The sequence below is a fragment of the Rhamphochromis sp. 'chilingali' genome (genome assembly GCF_963969265.1).
Source record: "Rhamphochromis sp. 'chilingali' genome assembly, chromosome: 12".
Taxonomy (NCBI): Eukaryota; Metazoa; Chordata; class Actinopteri; order Cichliformes; family Cichlidae; genus Rhamphochromis; species Rhamphochromis sp. 'chilingali'.
In genome coordinates, this window is record NC_137939.1 from 2,165,084 (window position 1) to 2,183,413 (window position 18,330).

At 40.6% G+C, this 18,330-nt stretch overlaps 3 protein-coding genes across 6 annotated transcripts in view; all 3 read right to left on the reverse strand.

The window, feature by feature from the left end:
- Positions 1-18,330, reverse strand: part of LOC308406793 (homeobox protein Hox-C4a) — a 54,520-nt gene that overhangs the window by 25,746 nt on the left and 10,444 nt on the right. For 2 of the 3 annotated variants that reach the window (XM_080898018.1, XM_080898015.1), the window contains exon 2: positions 8,002-8,288. The gene's annotated coding sequence lies outside the window, so the exon portion shown is untranslated. Of the gene's footprint in view, positions 1-8,001; positions 8,289-9,458; positions 9,611-18,330 lie in introns of those variants that run through there. The other variant, XM_080898016.1, reaches the window with a different exon arrangement.
- On the reverse strand, positions 490-7,995 carry hoxc6a (homeobox C6a). Of its 2 annotated transcripts, none has more exons than XM_080898023.1 (2): positions 2,132-7,995; positions 490-1,662 (listed from the first exon to the last, which is right to left on the reverse strand). In XM_080898023.1, exons 1-2 carry the CDS (start codon positions 2,526-2,528, stop codon positions 1,352-1,354), a joined length of 708 nt encoding a protein of 235 aa, XP_080754149.1. In that variant the 5' UTR covers positions 2,529-7,995; the 3' UTR covers positions 490-1,351. The 2 variants fall into 2 exon arrangements, with proteins under 2 accessions (XP_080754149.1, XP_080754150.1); XM_080898024.1 differs by having other exon boundaries at positions 493-1,659.
- Positions 11,678-15,386, reverse strand: hoxc8a (homeobox C8a). The gene is made up of 2 exons (XM_080898022.1): positions 14,614-15,386; positions 11,678-13,262 (listed from the first exon to the last, which is right to left on the reverse strand). The coding sequence occupies exons 1-2, from the start codon at positions 15,047-15,049 to the stop codon at positions 12,946-12,948; spliced, it is 753 nt and encodes a 250-aa protein (XP_080754148.1). The 5' UTR covers positions 15,050-15,386; the 3' UTR covers positions 11,678-12,945.

Consider the following 18,330-nt stretch of genomic DNA (forward strand, 5'->3'; position numbering starts at 1 on the left):
TAATAATAATAATAATAATAATAATAATAATAATAATAATAATAATAATAATAATAATAATAATAATAATAATAATAAAGCTAGGTTAAAATATATCTACGCGGATGGACTTGAAACGTGAACGTTGTTGGGAGTTTATATTACTACAGCTACGGGGATGTTATCGTGTTTAACAGTAGCTTAACAGTAGCTAATTCCTGTGCCATACCAATATCGGCGTCGAACAAACAGGTCTCATGTTTTGGAGAAACAAAAATTGCTTAAAAATATATGTTTAACGTCAAATCCTCCCTTTCTTGCCTACACAGCCTCCGGACCAAACAGGCCACGACAAAAAAATCTTTAAAATTTAAAGAAAAGCATAAGAAGAAAGAAATAGCAAACTTTCACAGTCCACGTTTAGGAAATCTCTTCGTATTTTTATTACGTATTTAAGGGATCTGTCTTCATCTGACTCATGAAACAGACAAGACAAAGGTGAAAGTTTTACAAACATTTTATTCCGTGATACACAGTTATGACAAAACATTAATGTTTGACTCTCAAACAAAGGTGAAGAATTACTAGTGTACAAATCTATCTCACGAGGAAGCATGTTGTGTCAAATGGTCAATGATCTTATGTTATGCAGCGTCTACCAAAGCGGCTAAATGCACATTACGTTTCCACGGGATTTACGTTATATACCGTTACTTTTATCATGTACAGACATTATGGTTTTTGTTTGTTTGTGTGTGTTTGCGCGCGCGTGTGTGTGCGTGTGTCTGTGCGTGTCTGTGTGTGCATGTGTGTGTTCGGACTGGAGACTACTACTTTTAGTTTGATGCAGGGCCCATTTTCCTGCGGACGATTCAAGTAATAGATTACATTGTGATCAAGTGTCCGCCCGCTCTTTTGCCTCCATGGAATGTGCATGTACAGTAATGAGTTTAGTCAGATCAACACTGTATTATAGTGAGGTGATCAAAGAGTTTCACAGTGATGGATGGGGTGTGTGAGAGGGGGGTAGGTAAATATACAGATTTCCTGGCATAGGAAGATAGGTAGAAATTAATACTTCTTTTTATTTCCACAATACAAGTGTGATATTTGCAATAAAAAACAAAACAAAAACAAAAAACCCTCAGTTCTCCACACAACACAGCGGCCAAACTGTGGCTGAAATAATTTTGGATTTCTAAGGATCAACACTCCTGTGGTCCAACACGAAATAAAATTGGTGAGAGCTGCGTGGTAGCAATCATGCGGTGAAGTCGCTCTCGAGTCCATGTAGATTTTTAGGTAGTTATGTTGGTTTGTAATGGTCATCGTGTGGTTTTTTATAATTTTTTATTATTATTATTATTTTGAGCTATTCTTTCTTCTTGTCTTCATCTTTCCCTTCTTCCATTGCGCCATTGCGTTCCTGCTCTTGAGACGCTCCTGTCTGTTCAGTTCCTGTCACCGTGGAGGTCAGGTTGCTCTCTTTCTTCCATTTCATGCGTCGGTTCTGAAACCAGATTTTGATCTGCCGCTCTGTTAAACAAAGCGCATTCGCGATCTCGATGCGTCTGCGCCTGGTCAGGTAGCGATTGAAATGAAATTCCTTCTCCAGCTCAAGCGTTTGGTAACGAGAGTATATTTGTCGTCCTCTGCGTCTGTCTGTCCCGTAGCCGACTCCTGCTGGGAGACAAAGTAAAGTCACTCATTTAAGCGTTAACAGCGCGAAGTCACGTTTGGATTTCAAATAAAACGTGCCTCTGCCTGGAGTCTGTTCATACTTGGAGGCAACTGAGCATAAGTTGGTTTTTTTTTTTGCCTCGTTGTTAGATTCATAATTGCAATCTAAATCCACAGAGAAAAATAAACGCATTTTAACTGGAAGGGGAAAATATATCTCAAAGGATATCTTTGCTGTATTATCTAAAATTATTAAAGCTTCTTAAGTAGTCTCTCTATCTCACTCTACTGATTATGGCTACTATATCATTCTTAAAATGAAAGCTGTTTGTTTGCACATGTTAAGGCCCATCTACAAGTCGAGGGGATACAGTAATGTTTTATGGGGCCATAAAAAGTAACTTGCTCTCTTGGTAAGACATATCGTAAAACTGGCCCATTTCCTTAATTTATTTGTCGTAGTAAAACTCACCGCCGTGTGAGTTCATTCGCTGCATCCACGGGTAGATCGGGATGTTACTTTTCTGCTCCTGAGCTGCTGCTCTTCCTTGATCCAGACTGTACTCTTGAGCAATGTGGCTTTGTGTATTGAGTCCCATATTTGTTTGTCTGCAGCTGGGAAGCACGTCCTTGTCTTGAAGAAACACGTTTGATCCATACTCATACTGTGCCCTGCCAGACCCAAACACCACATTATCTTGAGGAGAGTAGAAAGGTGCATATATCCGATTCTGGGTCACAGCGGCACCGTACGACGAAAAATGTCTAACTGTGTCATAGGTGGTGGAGTTTAGGGGTACGTTAGGCAAAACATCTTGACCACCGGATAAATGGCAGGAGAGCGACGGGTTCGCGAAATAAGAATTCATACCTTGCTTGTAACCCTCTCTCCAACTCTCCCCACTTCTTTATCGGTCTCTTTTCAATCTCCTTCTCAGTAAATCTCTGTGTCAACCAACCACACCTTTCTCCAAGGTCTTCTTTTTTTCCTCGACTTTCTGCCTCTGTAACTGGACGTGAGCTACTTTGAGGATTCAATATTATTAATTTCCAATCTCCGGTTAAGACGCACAAACCCGAGTGTTATAGCCGAGGCTTGGCTCGGTGAGAGACAATATGACAATGTCAGCTGACCATTCTCAACCAATTGAGAGGCAGGAGTTGAGGAGAAACTGTAGCTTTTAGCTCAGAGCTTGAACATTACGGCTAAATGTCGATAAACACAACGTAGACTTGGAGTGGCACACTATACAGCTTGGCTGAGTGAGAAGTTTTTGGCTTGAAGTTTATGAGCATGTGTCGTTTAAGCAGAAAGCAAGATGGAAAGCGTGGCCAATGTCATTCAGGACAGAGACCACATTCAGAGGAAGGAAGGAGATGGAGAATTCTAATGAAAAACACGTGAAATATTATACAAAATGCCTATTAAATAGTGACCAATAGAAAAAATAACACGGATATTAAAGCTGTTTACTAATGCAAAGCCATGAACTGTCATACTAAGTTTTCGTGTGAGTGATCTTGTGTGCGCATGTGTGTGTCCTATACCCAGTTTTAATCCATAATACAACATACACTGCTGTTTATCTCAGCCATATCAACAACTTTCCAATTTCCATGCTTTTGCAGTGACCTGGGGGAGGGTGTCGGCGGTAAGAATGCGTTTATGGTCTCTCTTCTGTGAGGGCAATAAAACAAGTGACGTTCCCCAGCTCACCAACAACTATCTCTGCAGCAAAGCCTTGAAACACAGGCAGCAATCTCTCCCGCTAAGAATCAAAAAAGCACTGCACAGCGTGTGGAGGCAAAGCAAAGACAAAATCGCGTGCAGGACAGGTATGGCACAGAAAGGGGAAAAAAGAATGAAAAAAATGCTCCTGTGAAGATGACTTCTGCCACCATCTTGAAAAAAGAATCCAATCAGTTGTGCGATCGTGCAAACCTGCTCATCAATGCTCACTGCTATTTCTCAGGTATAGTCTGTTCAAACTCACAACAAAGAACACTTTACTTCAAATTAATTAAGCAAAAAAATGTAATAGGCAACATGTTAAAATGCTTATGCAGATGTTCCAGTCTCTTTTTTCTCTCTCTCCTTGTGATCGTGCTTTGACATTCCTGTGACACACACAGAGGAAACGGGAACCGATTATTATCTCAGCACCAAATGATGGGTTTGGAAATTACTTTAGAGGCGTTTTGCAGAATTCTAGAAAAACTTGATCACGTGTTTTGACCTAAACGAGCTGCCTCCAAAATCTGCATTAGACGAGATCGCAGTGCGCTAATTTTCATTTTCATTTTAGAAAAACTTTTCAGATGAATTAAAACTAAAACGCCACACGTGCTTTCGAAGTAGTTTTCCAAATTAATGTGGCCGGTTTTTGTTTTGTTTTTTAATTTACTTTAATTAAAAATTTTTTTTAAACAAGCCGCATCAGATAGCAATATAATAATAATAACAACAACAATCAATAACGCTATTGAAAAAGTCTGTTAAACGCAGCCCCACTGGCTGCAACAGCCTATTGGTTCACCTCATTGATTTCTTCAATGGAGTGAATTCGTGCAGCCTAAACGTGCAACAGTGTTTGGTCTGTTGTTTGGGATCCTGAATAGCCCATAAAAGAGACAAGAACAAAGAGAAGGAAGTAGCTGGTGCAGTAAAAGTTTCCCTTCAACTATTTGTGACCATATGTGACATCCGCGTCGCACAGATTTGAGGCAAATAAAGCGCAAAAGTTGGAGCCTGCAGTTTTCCTAAATTTCCGTCCTGGGACTGTTCTTTTTCCCCTCTTCTTTTTGATATCCAGAAACGAAATCACTTGATGACGGAGGTTAAACCAACACTTATAGCAGGAGTAAACTACTCGGGGTCCCAGTTTGTTTAGTGAACTTCTACCCTTCAGTGTGGTGTAATTTCAAAGGAGACCAAATTGTTGCAAACATTAAAAAAGTCAGTTCCCCCACTTTGACTGGAACTTGAATCCCACCAAAGTAAATATGAACAAAACGCAAATAAAATTGAAGTTTGTGATATTATATTTTTAGTCAATCCGCCCTCATGGTGGCAGAAACGGAATGTGCAATAGATTTGTGAAAGCTTTCCTTTGTTTAACCATTTCTGCTGTCGTCACCAAGTAGTCGGCATAATTTATTCCACACTGCAAAGTGTTTCAGATTAACACAATTTTCAGCAATCTCTATTCCATCAAAATCCACTCGAATTATTTGAGTTCTCAACCACAGATTTTCCTTATTGTTATTTACAGACACACACACACACACACACACACACACACACACACACACACACACACACACACACACACACACACACACACACACACACACACACACACACACACACGAAGAACAGAGCGGTCTGTAAACTTTGGGTTGTAAATAAAAGCTGAACAGTAAAGCCAATGTGTGGACTGGAGAGACTGGAATGCAGGAGAGCTTGTGTCAGTGTGCAGAATTAGAAAGGTCATTCTTTCCCTTGTGTTTTAGTGTTTTATTGCGGCCCGTGAGGCAAATTACACGCACGGCATTTGATGCAGGGAGGAGAGGAACCGTTTGGTGCGCGTTTCCACAATTTTTAAAAGAACATTATGTCCAGCGACGAATGCGTGAACCAGGAAAAGTAAAAATATAAAATACTATCAATACCCTAACATCCTGTTTCTAACCATGGGAATTAATAAAGATCATTCATAATTAATTCCTCAGTGTTATATGCCCTGAATTTGTAGTTTTATATGGTGATGCGCAACCAAGGCATAAACTAAGCTATTATTATTATTATTATTATTATTATTATTATTATTATTATTATTATTATTATTATTATTATTATTATTATTATTACTGGTTGAATTCTTACGCTTTGATGTGTTCTTGTGCTGAAGGCCTAACTTTGATAGCCCGCGCTCTGCAGCACAACATGGCCCATCAACATCTACGGTTGCTTCTATTTTTTTCTTAAACACAGCTTTCAATATCCAACATCACAACATCACTCAGCATTAGTTATACGGGACCCTTAAAATTTCTACATTATCGGCCATGATTAAAAACGCAGCAAGAGGGGCAAAGTCTGGTCATCCTCTGATGCTTTTTCCTCTCCCCCGCTTCTAACCTTACTAATAAGGAGTAATTCACATACTAACAATGTAAAGCCCTCTATAAGCACTTTACCATCGCTGGCTAGCCCAATTAATGTCCGGAAGTGTTCGACTTTATGCTCGTTAAGCACTCAGGAAGCTGTTGCCCAATGAGCGCATGTTGATCCACACATCATAAATTATGGCCATTAGTAGGCAAAATTTTGGTCCTGTCGGGATTTGTAAGTGAGGTTCTAAATGTGGTGATGCGGACAGATTCATGACTTCATGGAGTTTAATGCGAGCCTATCTCTGGGTTTAAAAAACACTGCAGGGCAAAACAATGGGCTGTGGTTTTCCCTTATTATTTCAACCAAGATTTACCTAACAACTCAAATGGCATCTATTAAATGGGCCCTCTTTCGCTCTCTCCCTCTGTCTTTCTCTCTCTCTTCTGCAGGCATAGTGCTGGGCAGCAGCGGACACGATCCATTGCAACAGCAATGTTTCATAAGGGAAAAACAAACAACGTGTTTAACAGTAGGTTATAAGAATTTAAAGGCTTTCACAACGAGGCTTTGCCAATAATTGTATTTTACAAGATTGAAACGCTGGACTGCTGAGACAGAAACAGATCACGTCGCTTTATTACATAAAAAATATTTAGTCTCTACACAGAGAAGAGAGGACAATTCCTCAAGCTAAGCTTTGATGAAACAACATCGCCAAACTTCAAATGCACAGCCTGCAGTCTCCCACACACACACACACACACACACACACACACACACACACACACACACACACACACACACACACACACACACACACACACACACACACACACACACACACACACACACACCGTGTTATTTAAGATGTCTTTGGATACTTGTGCAATGGATACACTTCGTATATATTTTGTCTTACACTGATACTCCAATTCATTATCCTTCTGTTTTTTACTGAGGCTTTCGTGGTTTCTGTCTCTCCCACACAAACACACACACGCACACACTTGACGAGTTTAAACCTCATTCTGTGCTTTTTTTCATATGAAGTCCAGAATAACGTAAAATAATTGATCTGGATTTATTTTAATCAATACATTTATTTAATTGTTTTAGTATTTTTAGACGTGTTTGAAAGAAATTTGGGGAAGTGAAATGTATATGATGCAATGTCCCACCATTCATGCACAATATGCTATAAACAATGCACTGTATACACTCATTCTGTCTCACTTATGACGACACATTTGCTACTGTTAAATGTCCACTGCTGTTGCTCTTGGTGTTGTTGATATTGTGCATATTTGATACAATTTTGAACTTATTACTTACTCGTCCTATTTTATTTTTTTTCCCGGTGGTGTAAATAAAATGAAATGTTAACTCTCACGAATGTCGTGGCGTGCTTATGTGACAAAGCAATATCTTCTACAAATCACTTCATCTCATCATGCTAAAACGAAAACAATAAAACAGACGAATCTCATTCTCCAAAGTGACAACAACAAATCAGAAACACTCCTCGGTGTCAGGTCGAGCAGTTACTCGCTGGCAGCAGTGTATCAGCTGACATCCGCAGTGAACCGCCGCCGAAAACCAGCAGCCATAAACATCAAGCCTCAACACCCGCCCACCTCCACATATAACGCCTCTTGTCGCTAGGGGGCACTGCCGGGAGACACCAGTGTGTCACTGTGTACATACTGTGAGCCTATGTGTTTCTCGTGTGTGCGTGTGACATAGGGATGTGTGAAATTGCTTATAGATGTTATGCAGGCTTCTGGCAGAAACTGGGTTAAACGTGTGGCAGCAGATGTGAAAACAAACCATAATTAGAGAACATCAGCCAGAAATTAATATCATTCGTCACTGCCTGGTGAGAAGGGCCTATGTGAGTGATGAGAAAGTTTACTATCACAAGGCAATCAATTACATCGGGTTGGCACAGCGCCTTTAAAAATACACACTGGATGTAGGCTGAAGCAGCCACTACCCACACAGGTGCTGCCACATCAGCCAGAAAGAAATAATGACAACCGCCCCGGGCTTCAGCACCCTCCCAGGCTACAGGTCAGGTCACAACTACACTGAATAGACACCTTCAGTTCTCATGATCTCACACGTTCATAATTTTCACAATCATCTCAACGCCACAAGGACCAGCCGATTGAGAAACAGATCATTAAACAGTTAAGAAAAGCAGCTAGTAAAGTGTATAATCTTACCCCCAGCAGGCTCTCCACAATTTCGAGCGTCACTGTGGTCCAACAAAGCAGCTGAAGGGTCACGATGGCGAGTGGGATATATCAACACAACGCACATCTCCTCTGTGCTGCTGGCTGTGTTCACATTCCGGCGATAAGCAGCTTATGGAGACAGGGTGTCTGCCGGGAAAAGTCTTTTCTAGCAGGCTTTCTTCTTCCATTTGCTGTCCCAGTGGTTTTATTGCCTCCGGTGGGGGAATAAACGCAGGCAGCGGCTGGTAGAGGCGGTGACTGTCCCGAAGATCTCACTGTCAGGAAGTCGGGGATCGGGTGAATAACACGCGCGGCAGTGCCAAGATGACTGTGCAGCATTTTTTTTTTCTTTAAATATTACAATAAAGGGAAATAATATGTTTCTACGCCCCAGCTTAGTCTGCTGCTGATACAGGGGAAGGACCAGAGAATAGACAACAGCATAAAGTTCATGTTCATAGCGCCTGTGCCACGTGGCTCGCTTCAGCCAATGGCAGAAAGGATTCAGTCGTAAACTTTTATTACTCAGCTGTAAATTTCTCCTTTTAACAACCAGGAATGTTTGCACCCATCTTGTCTTTCCTCTCTTTTTTCTTCTTCTTTTTTTCGATTGAACAAAACTAAGCCACCAATAATATAATACATGACAGCGAAATTCCCCATATGTCACATATCAGACATGTGTCAAAATATGACAGTTCCCCTGGTGGATGAGCTCTATGCCAAGATGTCCCCCAGACAAGTTGGGAACGTGGAAATAAAAGTGTGTGAGTGCGAAGGCGAGGTAGGGGAGTAAGAAAAGGACAGAAAGCGACGGAGACGCAACTAATTAAACTTCAATTAGGCTAAACTCTACTTCCATATAAGGGCCTGTGCTTCTCATACGGAAGCAAACAGATGTCAGGATAGTATGCACCTCACATCCAATATCAAATACGCAGACACACCAGGTGCAAGCATAATATCAAAAATTATGCCTGCTGCAAGTCATTTGTAACAAAATATACATTTTAAAAAGCAGTTGAGATTTGAGCTGGAAAAGAGAACACTCTGTTATGAAAAGAAATATACATACACTGCAAATGTTGTGCAAACCTTTAACGAAAGCTAACATCAGCACACGCAGAAAGAAAACAAAATATCTAATCGCTGCGCGTAAAATTCCTCACGCATAAAAAGTTAGGAGGTTAGGTGTTTTTTTCTTGACCTTCAGCAAATATACTGTATCCTAATACTTGCGTAATAACAGAGAGACACGGATCAAGATGAGAACAACAGCAGACGTATTATTTAATTTAACACTAACACGCAGCTTTGTATCTCGTAAATCCTTTTACAGGAAGTCCTCTGGCTTCGCCTTGAAATAATCACCTGATGTGTCGTTTGATGGCGAGTAAAGCGCATTCTCTACAAGCTAAATAACTAACAAAATTTCCCTCACTTACTAGTTTGAGTGGTGCATCTTGTCCTTGCAGGCCGTCATCGCCACACGGAGCTGAGGCACACAAAAGATGCAGGCCGAGCCGCGTCTTTACCACCGCCAATAAAGTTTACAGCAGGTACACTTAACTTTATTGGTAATGTCAACCCTCTGTTAAAACTACACACACACACACACACACACACACACACACACACACACACACACACACACACACACACACACACACACACACACACACACAGAGAGAGAGAGAGAGAGAGAGAGAGAAACACACACACACATTCACACAAAGGGGTAATACGGGATGCTGGATAGCTGTGACTAAGGGACACTTCCGGAAATTTTCTAGAGACAAAGCGCACGTAAACAGAGAAATAAACACCCTGAATTAAAAGGTTGCGCTTTGGCGCAACACTGTTTGATCCGAGAGAGAGAGAAAAAGTCACTGTTAGGGGGAAAGCCATAAAAAGAGGAGACGTGAAAGACTCCGACATCTTTTGGTCTCAGTCTGGATTGAGATGAAATGGGAATGTTTGATTGAAAAATAAGTTTCCAGTTAATGTGGATAAGTTTGCGTTTTTGCGAATAATGTTCACATAAAAAGCCTTGAACACTGCTTTCGTTCTGTCTTCCTTCGTTAGGCTGTGTTATGTTGTTACCCTTCAACACTATTTATTTATATTTATTAATTCATTTTGTTCAAATAAAAGAGGTCTGAAGCACAACAAGAGGTTAGTTCGTTTTTTGTTTTTTCCTTTTCTTTACAAAAGAATTCTTAGATGAGGATAATTTTCCAATTACGAGTGTGGGCTTAAATATAAATAGTTTCAATCGCACATTTCAATATGGACACTTTTTAACTACACATTATAAAATCCCCTAACACTTACTCCTTGGCATTGCATTTGTGTCCACAATGTTCCATATATGCACTGAAGCTTATTTGAACCGTTTACAAGTGAGCAAATAAAAAGCAACAGACTTTGAATAATTTAGCTGCCTAACGCTGAAATTCGGCAGCTAAATTATTCAAGTCCCGGGTCATGTTACGGTGTATTTACTACTATTATTTACTTTGAAATTACGTCTAATATTGCATTAAACTTGCAATAAATGCATTTTTTAAAGAAACAATATGTTGAAAATCATTCTGTTCTCAATTTGAAAAATTCAGATCCGGTTAAAAAAAGGGGGGTGAGGGGGGAATCAAACCGAGAGAAGGGTGAGGTCGAATTTCATGTTTTGAAAAAGAGGGTTCAAATTTCTGTTGAGGGCTAATATGATAGAGCAAGTACTGGTATTTTACCCCGTTAACAGCACGTTCAGAGACCCACATTGGTGTACCGTTTGATATTTATCGCAGTTTAGTCCTACTTGAGTGTGTTACTCAGATTTCACGTTGTCTGTTCACGTCCTCTGTCTATTACAACCCGTCATCATGAAAACCAGCTGGACTGCCGAAGAGAGATGTTACCTGTTACCTGCACTTGGCCTCCCCCGTTCGCTTTGATTTCAGCGCTCTGGTGCTTTTCCGGCGGATTGTCTGGACACAAGATTCACGCAACACCTTGCAAATGTATGGCCTCTGACAGATAAAGCCTCCCTCAAGCTCTGCCATTACTTTGTTTGATTATTAACATAGCACGTCAAATGTTTGCTCATCTCATCTCTCAAACAGCAATCAGTCATCCCGAGATTCATTAAGGAAAGCTTCGTGTCCTCCCCGAAGAGAGGAAGTTTCTTATTAAGAGGATGAATCAAATACGACTCAGGCTTTGGAGAGTAGGCCTGCTGTGAATGGGATTCGCTGTCTTTCCTTAAAAGGTAAAGGGATACATCCGCAAACGCGTGTCTGGCGCTTTTTTAATCGAACTGTTCTGAAAGTTTAAATTGGGAAAACTTTATTTAGGAGGCTTCTGCACTATCTTCCCTCCTGCCGAAGCACTTTTTGGATGCACAGGCTGAAAATCGAGGCATCATCAAATCATCAGTTTTGAATTATTCAGGGGGCTTTTCTGTTGCACGTTATCTACTTACTGTTGTCCGTGCATGAAAACAGGGGTTCATATTGAACTCTTTACAGTGTGTAAAAAAGAAAATACTACCCTGCATATTTTCACTTCACCTATGTCTGCATGCATTTGTTTTGTGTACACGGAGAAAGGGTGGTGATGATGTTTGTTCTAACAACAGAGTGCACAGTCTTAATAAAACCAGAAATGATAGTGAGCCATCTTGTTTATTCGTGATTTTACATCAACAATGGCGGGGACACACAATTCCGTCTTTCACAGGAGAAACACCAGAAAACGAGCATATTGTTAACATCAATATATAACAAGACGTACATAAAGATTATATTCAGTGCAAAACAACTACGCTATGTCACCAGCACATTAAAATAAAAATTCCCTTACTTTAAAATCGTTGTAATTGTAGCTGTTGTTATCATACACAGTACATGTGCGTTATAGGCAGTTTTAGTTGTTGGGGAAATAGCTTGCGATCAAATCAGAGCGATGCCATAAATGTGGAACTGTAAATTCTGCAAAGGCAAAGCTCTGAGTTTTTAGGTAGTGCTGTGGTACAATCTCAAAAGTGTTTACTTGGCTTTGAGCTAAGTGTCTTCCCAAGACTCGCAAATTGTCTTCAACAAGTGTATACTGTTTGTTGGGTAAATGCTACATACATAACTTAATAATATAAGGTCGATATAGAACACTTTAAAATTAAAACCATATGAAATCTCTATATTCAGAAATCTCTATTGCAATTTCCCCAGGTTTAGGTAGCATCAAAGGATTCCAAACGATTGCATTTCCCTGGTAATCCTAGAGAAAGATGTCTGAGGAGCTAATGGCTGTCACATGAAAACGAGTAAAACAGTAACAGTAACAATTATAATAATAAAACTTGTGGTTTATACAGAGGCTGCTAGCCAATGCAACTGTTGCGATGATGTTTTAACACTTACTACTAAGTTATAGGCCTACATTTTTTTTACAATTTCAGAAAGGCTACTTTGAAGTGATGTCTTTTTTTATGTAGGCTATAATCTATTTACAACACAGGTCGGCGTTGGTCATGTTTTGATCTTATTTGGCTACGTTTTTGATACAATTATTATTAAAAGCAAATTTGTAAAAAATAGCTAAGCCATTTTCCATCCAACATGCGTTTTAATTTACCCTCCCTTATTTTTTTAAAACAATGGCCAGAGTTCTATGGAGAAAAAAAACGCTACAAGCGTTTGTAGCTTCTACAGAAAAATCCAAATGGTAATGCGCATCATGTTAGGATAAACGAAAGAATGGAGAATTTTGTCTATTTATGACAGCAATATTGGTGGGATTCCTGATCCCTCTTGACAAAATAGAAGGGTGGTCATAAAGTTGACGCTCTCTGCCTCCTTGTGACTCTTCGTCTGTTTATGGGACCTCTCCTTTTTTCCTCTTTTTCACCCATATAACCATAAAAGGACCATAAAATCACTCCTTGGTCTCTTCTTTCTCTTCCGCTTCTTTCTCTTCTGCCTCTTCCCCTTCACCGTCCTCGTTCCCCTCTTCTTCGGCCTCGGCTTCGGCCTCTCCTCTTTGACCCGGAAACTTGTCTTTGTTGTTCTCTTTTTTCCACTTCATCCTTCTGTTCTGAAACCAAATTTTCACCTGTCGCTCGGTGAGGCTCAGGGCGTGAGACACCTCGATCCTTCTCTTACGGGTCAGGTAAGGGTTGAACAGAAACTCCTTCTCCAGTTCAAGAGTTTGGTAGCGACTGTAGGTTTGCCTCCCATTCCGTCTTCCTGGGGCTTGAAATATGAAATAAAGCCAGAGGTTAACAGGGCTCACCACGATCTCCCCATAAAGACATTCAGATGGCTGATAATTCTTTCTGAATTTACTCATTTCCTCTGCACAATCACTAACCCATTTCAGCTCTCACACATGCCAGATCACACTCAATGAAAAGAAAGAGCGAGTAGATGTCTTCTTGCAGTGTTAAGCTGGGTAAGTTAGATTTTCCATTAGCAGGAACATATATCAGTGTACACACAGACCACCCACAATAGAGTCCGTAGTTTGCTTGGGATCTGCAAATAAATGTCTTCAAAGTAATAATAATTTACACACATGTCTGCTTCATTTACAGTTCATTCTGCAGGTCTGATGCAACTTTACAACCACATCCCCCAAGAGTTAGTGGAGTAGGATATAGTATTATTACTTTGAAGTTCAATTTTTAATCTGTACACGAAGGTAAAATTGCTCTACATCCCCCATCAATTTAATGATGTTAAAACTCTACGAACAAAATCTATATACTCCTCCATGTCAGATTGGGAGGGGTGTTTACAGAAACTACACTGTTTCCTCTTGCAGCAGAGCCCATATAAACTTGACTGACATTTTCATTCATACTCATACAGGAGGACAATAACTAGGTAGGTAAAAGTATGAGAAGACAGAGATAAAGTTGGGGACGATATTGGGATGCATGTCTCTGAGCAGAAATGAAAAATGAAGCGCACACCTGTGTGGAGCTAAAGTAGCCTTATAGCCTGGACAGAGAGATCCATGAATGGAAGGGGTAATATCTACAAAGCCCTTATGATTATGGCTGTATGTGTCTGAGCCTACAGTGGGCCTGTGGGTCAAATTACCCCCAAAACTCTAAAACCCGGATTCTGGATAATCGTGGTATGTTGTGTTTTAGCTAACCCCCCTGTCACTCTGCATGCTGCTAGTGTGCATGGTATTATCGTATTTTAGACTACGACTTATCCATCCATTCTCATAGCTCTATTAGAGTTTGTGAAATATCTTATGTGAACGATAATTGACTTCAAAGAGCGTGTCATGTGGCTGTAATCAGCAATTCAGCGTTTAAAGGCACTTTGGAAAGCAACCATTCAGCCCTGTATGGGCATGTGCTGCAGAGTAACAGCAGCCTGCACTTCAGGTTCTATGTGCCCCATCATGTTCTCTGACTTATTTCGTTTTATAGTTTAGAGACATACTCTTGTACACCCTATGTATTTAGCACACATGCACAATCACACACACATACACACACACACGCACAGACAGGCGGATACACAGTGACACGCGCGCACTACACGGCAACACTGAAAGAATAGGAAAAATTTGTATGATTCTGACCGTGGGGTCTCATCCAAGGAAACATAAGACTGGGAGAGGAGTTTTGATTTAAGTGGCCTTGTCCTTCTCCGGGGTTAGAGCTGCTCGACGATTTACAGTCTGGGTATTGCGCTAGGCTTGCGTCTTGTTGGGTACCATAAAGCGTTTGCCTTGGAAGGGCTTCATATCCATAAAATTTCGTTGCGTCTCCGTGGCAAGCCAAAGCGCAGGGGTTTTGCTGGTATCCGGGGTTGGAGATCCCCGTGGTCCCGTGGTGAAAAAAGTCCTGCACATGATGGGATGGGTGCTGAAAGCCCGGTGCGGCTGCTCCGGGTCCGTAAACTAGCGTGTGGCTGCGGGCAACGCTTTGTGGAAACCTGCAGTCGTAGTAAGTTGGCTCCAGTGACTCGCTGCCTTTGTATTTAGAAAAAAGAGGGTTAACAAAATAGGAGCTCATGTTTAGTTAGCATCAAGCAGACGGGCTCTCTCGCAGCAGAATATCTCCTTTAGGATGATGGCAGCCTTTTGTTTAGGGTCCCAACTCGCACAGCGCACACAAGCAGACAAACCGGAACTAGGAGAAACGCTGCCCCTTTGGACAATCTACGGCAGCTCACTCTCTCTGAGCCGTTCCTCTCATCGGATTTCTCCTCGCAGTCGTGAGTGGGGTTTTTTTCCAGGTTTTGCAGTCTCAAACCCGGCTCATGGCATGAGCTTTGGATGTGTGTTAGCTAAGGTTACAGCTGGCTCGCTCGACCGGCACAGTCACAGGCGCTGCTCTTTTCTTTCTTTTTCCTTTTTTTAGATTCCCACCCAACCACCCCCACCACAGGCTCCCTCACCCTCCTCCAACCTCACCCCCCCCCCCCCCCCCCACCCCTTCATCTTTCCATGACCGGTCAGACGTGGGCCCTACGTATATCCACCTTGAGAAAGGCTTCACTAATCATAACCAACAATCTAAGAGGCTGTAAATATGATCAATGTTAAGTTTATCACACAAAAAAACCTTTCTAACAAGCTGAACAATTCAGTTGTGAAATGGTTACGATATAAAGACGATGAAGCATGATACATTTCCTGTGTAGTCTGAATTTATAGTTTTGCTTCTTTGTATGGGGGTTATGAGGTGTTTAAAGCAGGGAGGATTTCCCCTCTTTCTAAGCGGATTAAGCTGCTGTGATGAGGTATTTTTATTTTTTATTTTTTTTCTATCTAGCCCTGAAGGTTATATACAAGTTCCCAGAAAACAGTTGGCCTTTCTTGGGCTCCATTGGGTCGGGATGATATTTGGGAGTTTATCAACAGCATTAAAACGGTATTAAAAATAAAAACAACACAGATTCGGAGCTATTCAGTCCCCCGAGCAAAACACCGAATTGAAGACAAAACATTCCTCGATGCAAAACCGTGTAGAGGCCAAGGCGACAGATTTCCGCCAGGCCTCCAAAGCACCGATGCACGCAAATATAAACACGACCTATGAATGCTATAGGTGCCATTTACTGACCCCGTAAAACCGACGAGGATGGGCAGTAAATCTCACACGGGGGAGTTCATAAAATTTAACATTGAATGTTTAGGTGCAATCAACTCGCACGATTCCCAGCTCAGTACTCGCGTGGTCTCTATGCCTGTGTGGGTTTTTGTGGGGTTACTGACGGTTTCTACACATCATCGTAAAATATGAAAGGCGCACTGGACGAATTTATAGACCTTTCACACTCTATAAATATGCAGATTGCTAATCACTTGTTGGAGAATTTGAATTGTTGGTACAGACGTTACAACCGACACGGACTGAGGACTAAAATGGTACAGGTAGCCCTTTCTTTACTGGACATATTATTATTATCATTATTATTGTTATTATTATTGTTATTATTATTGTTATTATTATTATTGATGCAGCGGTTTATGCTTTTGCTGCTTTTGTTATCGATGTGTTGCTTTGTTGCCATTTATTTATTGCACTGATTTTATGTTACAGATGCAACTGTTTAAAAACTGCTAATAAAGGAGTCTCTGGCTGAATGTGATTTTCGGCTCTTTATTAATTGTGGATTTTTTAAATACTTTTTAAAATAAAGTGTCTCAGTCTGGTTTGAATTTACAGCTTGAAAAGCAGAGGCAGCAAATATAAAAAACACACAGATTATGCATTATTATGTATTATGCTTAATTAAGTTTTTGTAAAAGGCTATGAACATGTACTGCATGTATATTGCAGATATGATTTTGCGTTTTTAGAATTGAGCACACAACTACCACCCACAAAACAGCCGTATTAACTCATGAATCCACAGACAATGAAAGAAGCTACAAAAAAAAAAACGAGTGAATAACAAAAGCATAATCTTTTTTTCTGAAGTGAAAAAAAGATTACTATATTTGCACAGATTGTTTGGCCAGCACAACAACCAGCTGGCTGCATTCCGGATTGCTGTTCTGTGGCCTATTACACAAAATGTGGTTGGTGGCCATATCTGTCATTTTGTCATCGACAGGTTACTCTTCACTCTTCAGCCAAGCCACAGAGCTGTAAAAAAGCTCTTCAACGCAGACACACTCCTCAAAACGTGGACATACAGCGTCATCTAGTGTCGAAATGTGTCATTAAACCTGAATAACTCCACCAATCAGCGACAACTGCTATGTGGCCAGAAAGGGTTGAATGTATAGAGGATGTGTGCACCCTGTATTTTTCTTTAAATAAAGTTAAAGCAGTTAATTACCGTGGAATCTATAAAACACGCGCCTTCTGTCTTCGTCTTGCTTGTCTGTAGACTTGAAATAGTTGCTGTGCTGTCGTTTCCTGTCGTGGCAGCTGATCACTTTTATACAAGAGATAATAGCGCTCTGCAGCACTCACATTTATGCACAATGGTTATTGACTTTTCCCATCTAATTGTAGACTAATAGACGACTCATATGATGAAGTGCAGGGGGTTTTGCGGCTGGCCCAGTCAGGCAAAAGTCCCCAGAACAGTGCGCATGCTTCTCCTTTGAACGAGTCCACCACCAGCGTCCATTAAAACCATAAAGTAATTTAGCCCAGACGTCTAGCCAGTTAGTCGAGTTTACTTTGTTGGTCTGCATTTGAGACAAACAGCCGAGCTCCAACAGGGGCTGTAAAACTGGGATTTTTGTCCAAGCAGAGCGGAAATGCACTGGATTGGGCTTTGAAATTACAGCATCCTGCCCGTATTGTTTGCCACCACAAAAAGGCAATTTAGGTCTATCCCAGGAAACAAATGCGAGACATGGGAAACTGTCTCTCGCTTAAAACGAAACTTTTCAAATCTGGTCTCAGATTTTCTGATCGCCAATGAGCCTGGCAATGCAATTAACATTTAGTTAGAAATTGTGTTTAATTGGTGGTTAATGGGTTTTTTAGTACTCTTTCGGAAACTGCACAAATGTGGTTGATGGGCTACTTTCAACTCATATAGGGCATTGACCTAATAAAGAAATAAATATGGTAAAAACCTCGTGCATTCATCTCTGTCCCTATAAGAATATTATATGAACAATTTAAAAAGGATCGCCTATTTTAAGCCAGCATTTAAAATGTTTTGGTACATTTATAACCTTAAAGAGACGTGCTTTTGGGAGAAATTTATATAAAAAAAATTACTATGTATTTTGTTATTGATATAAAACATAATCAATTCTGCGTTGAGAGTTTTTTTCAGGTCTATTTACTCTCCTAAAATGGATAACGTATAAAACGGTATG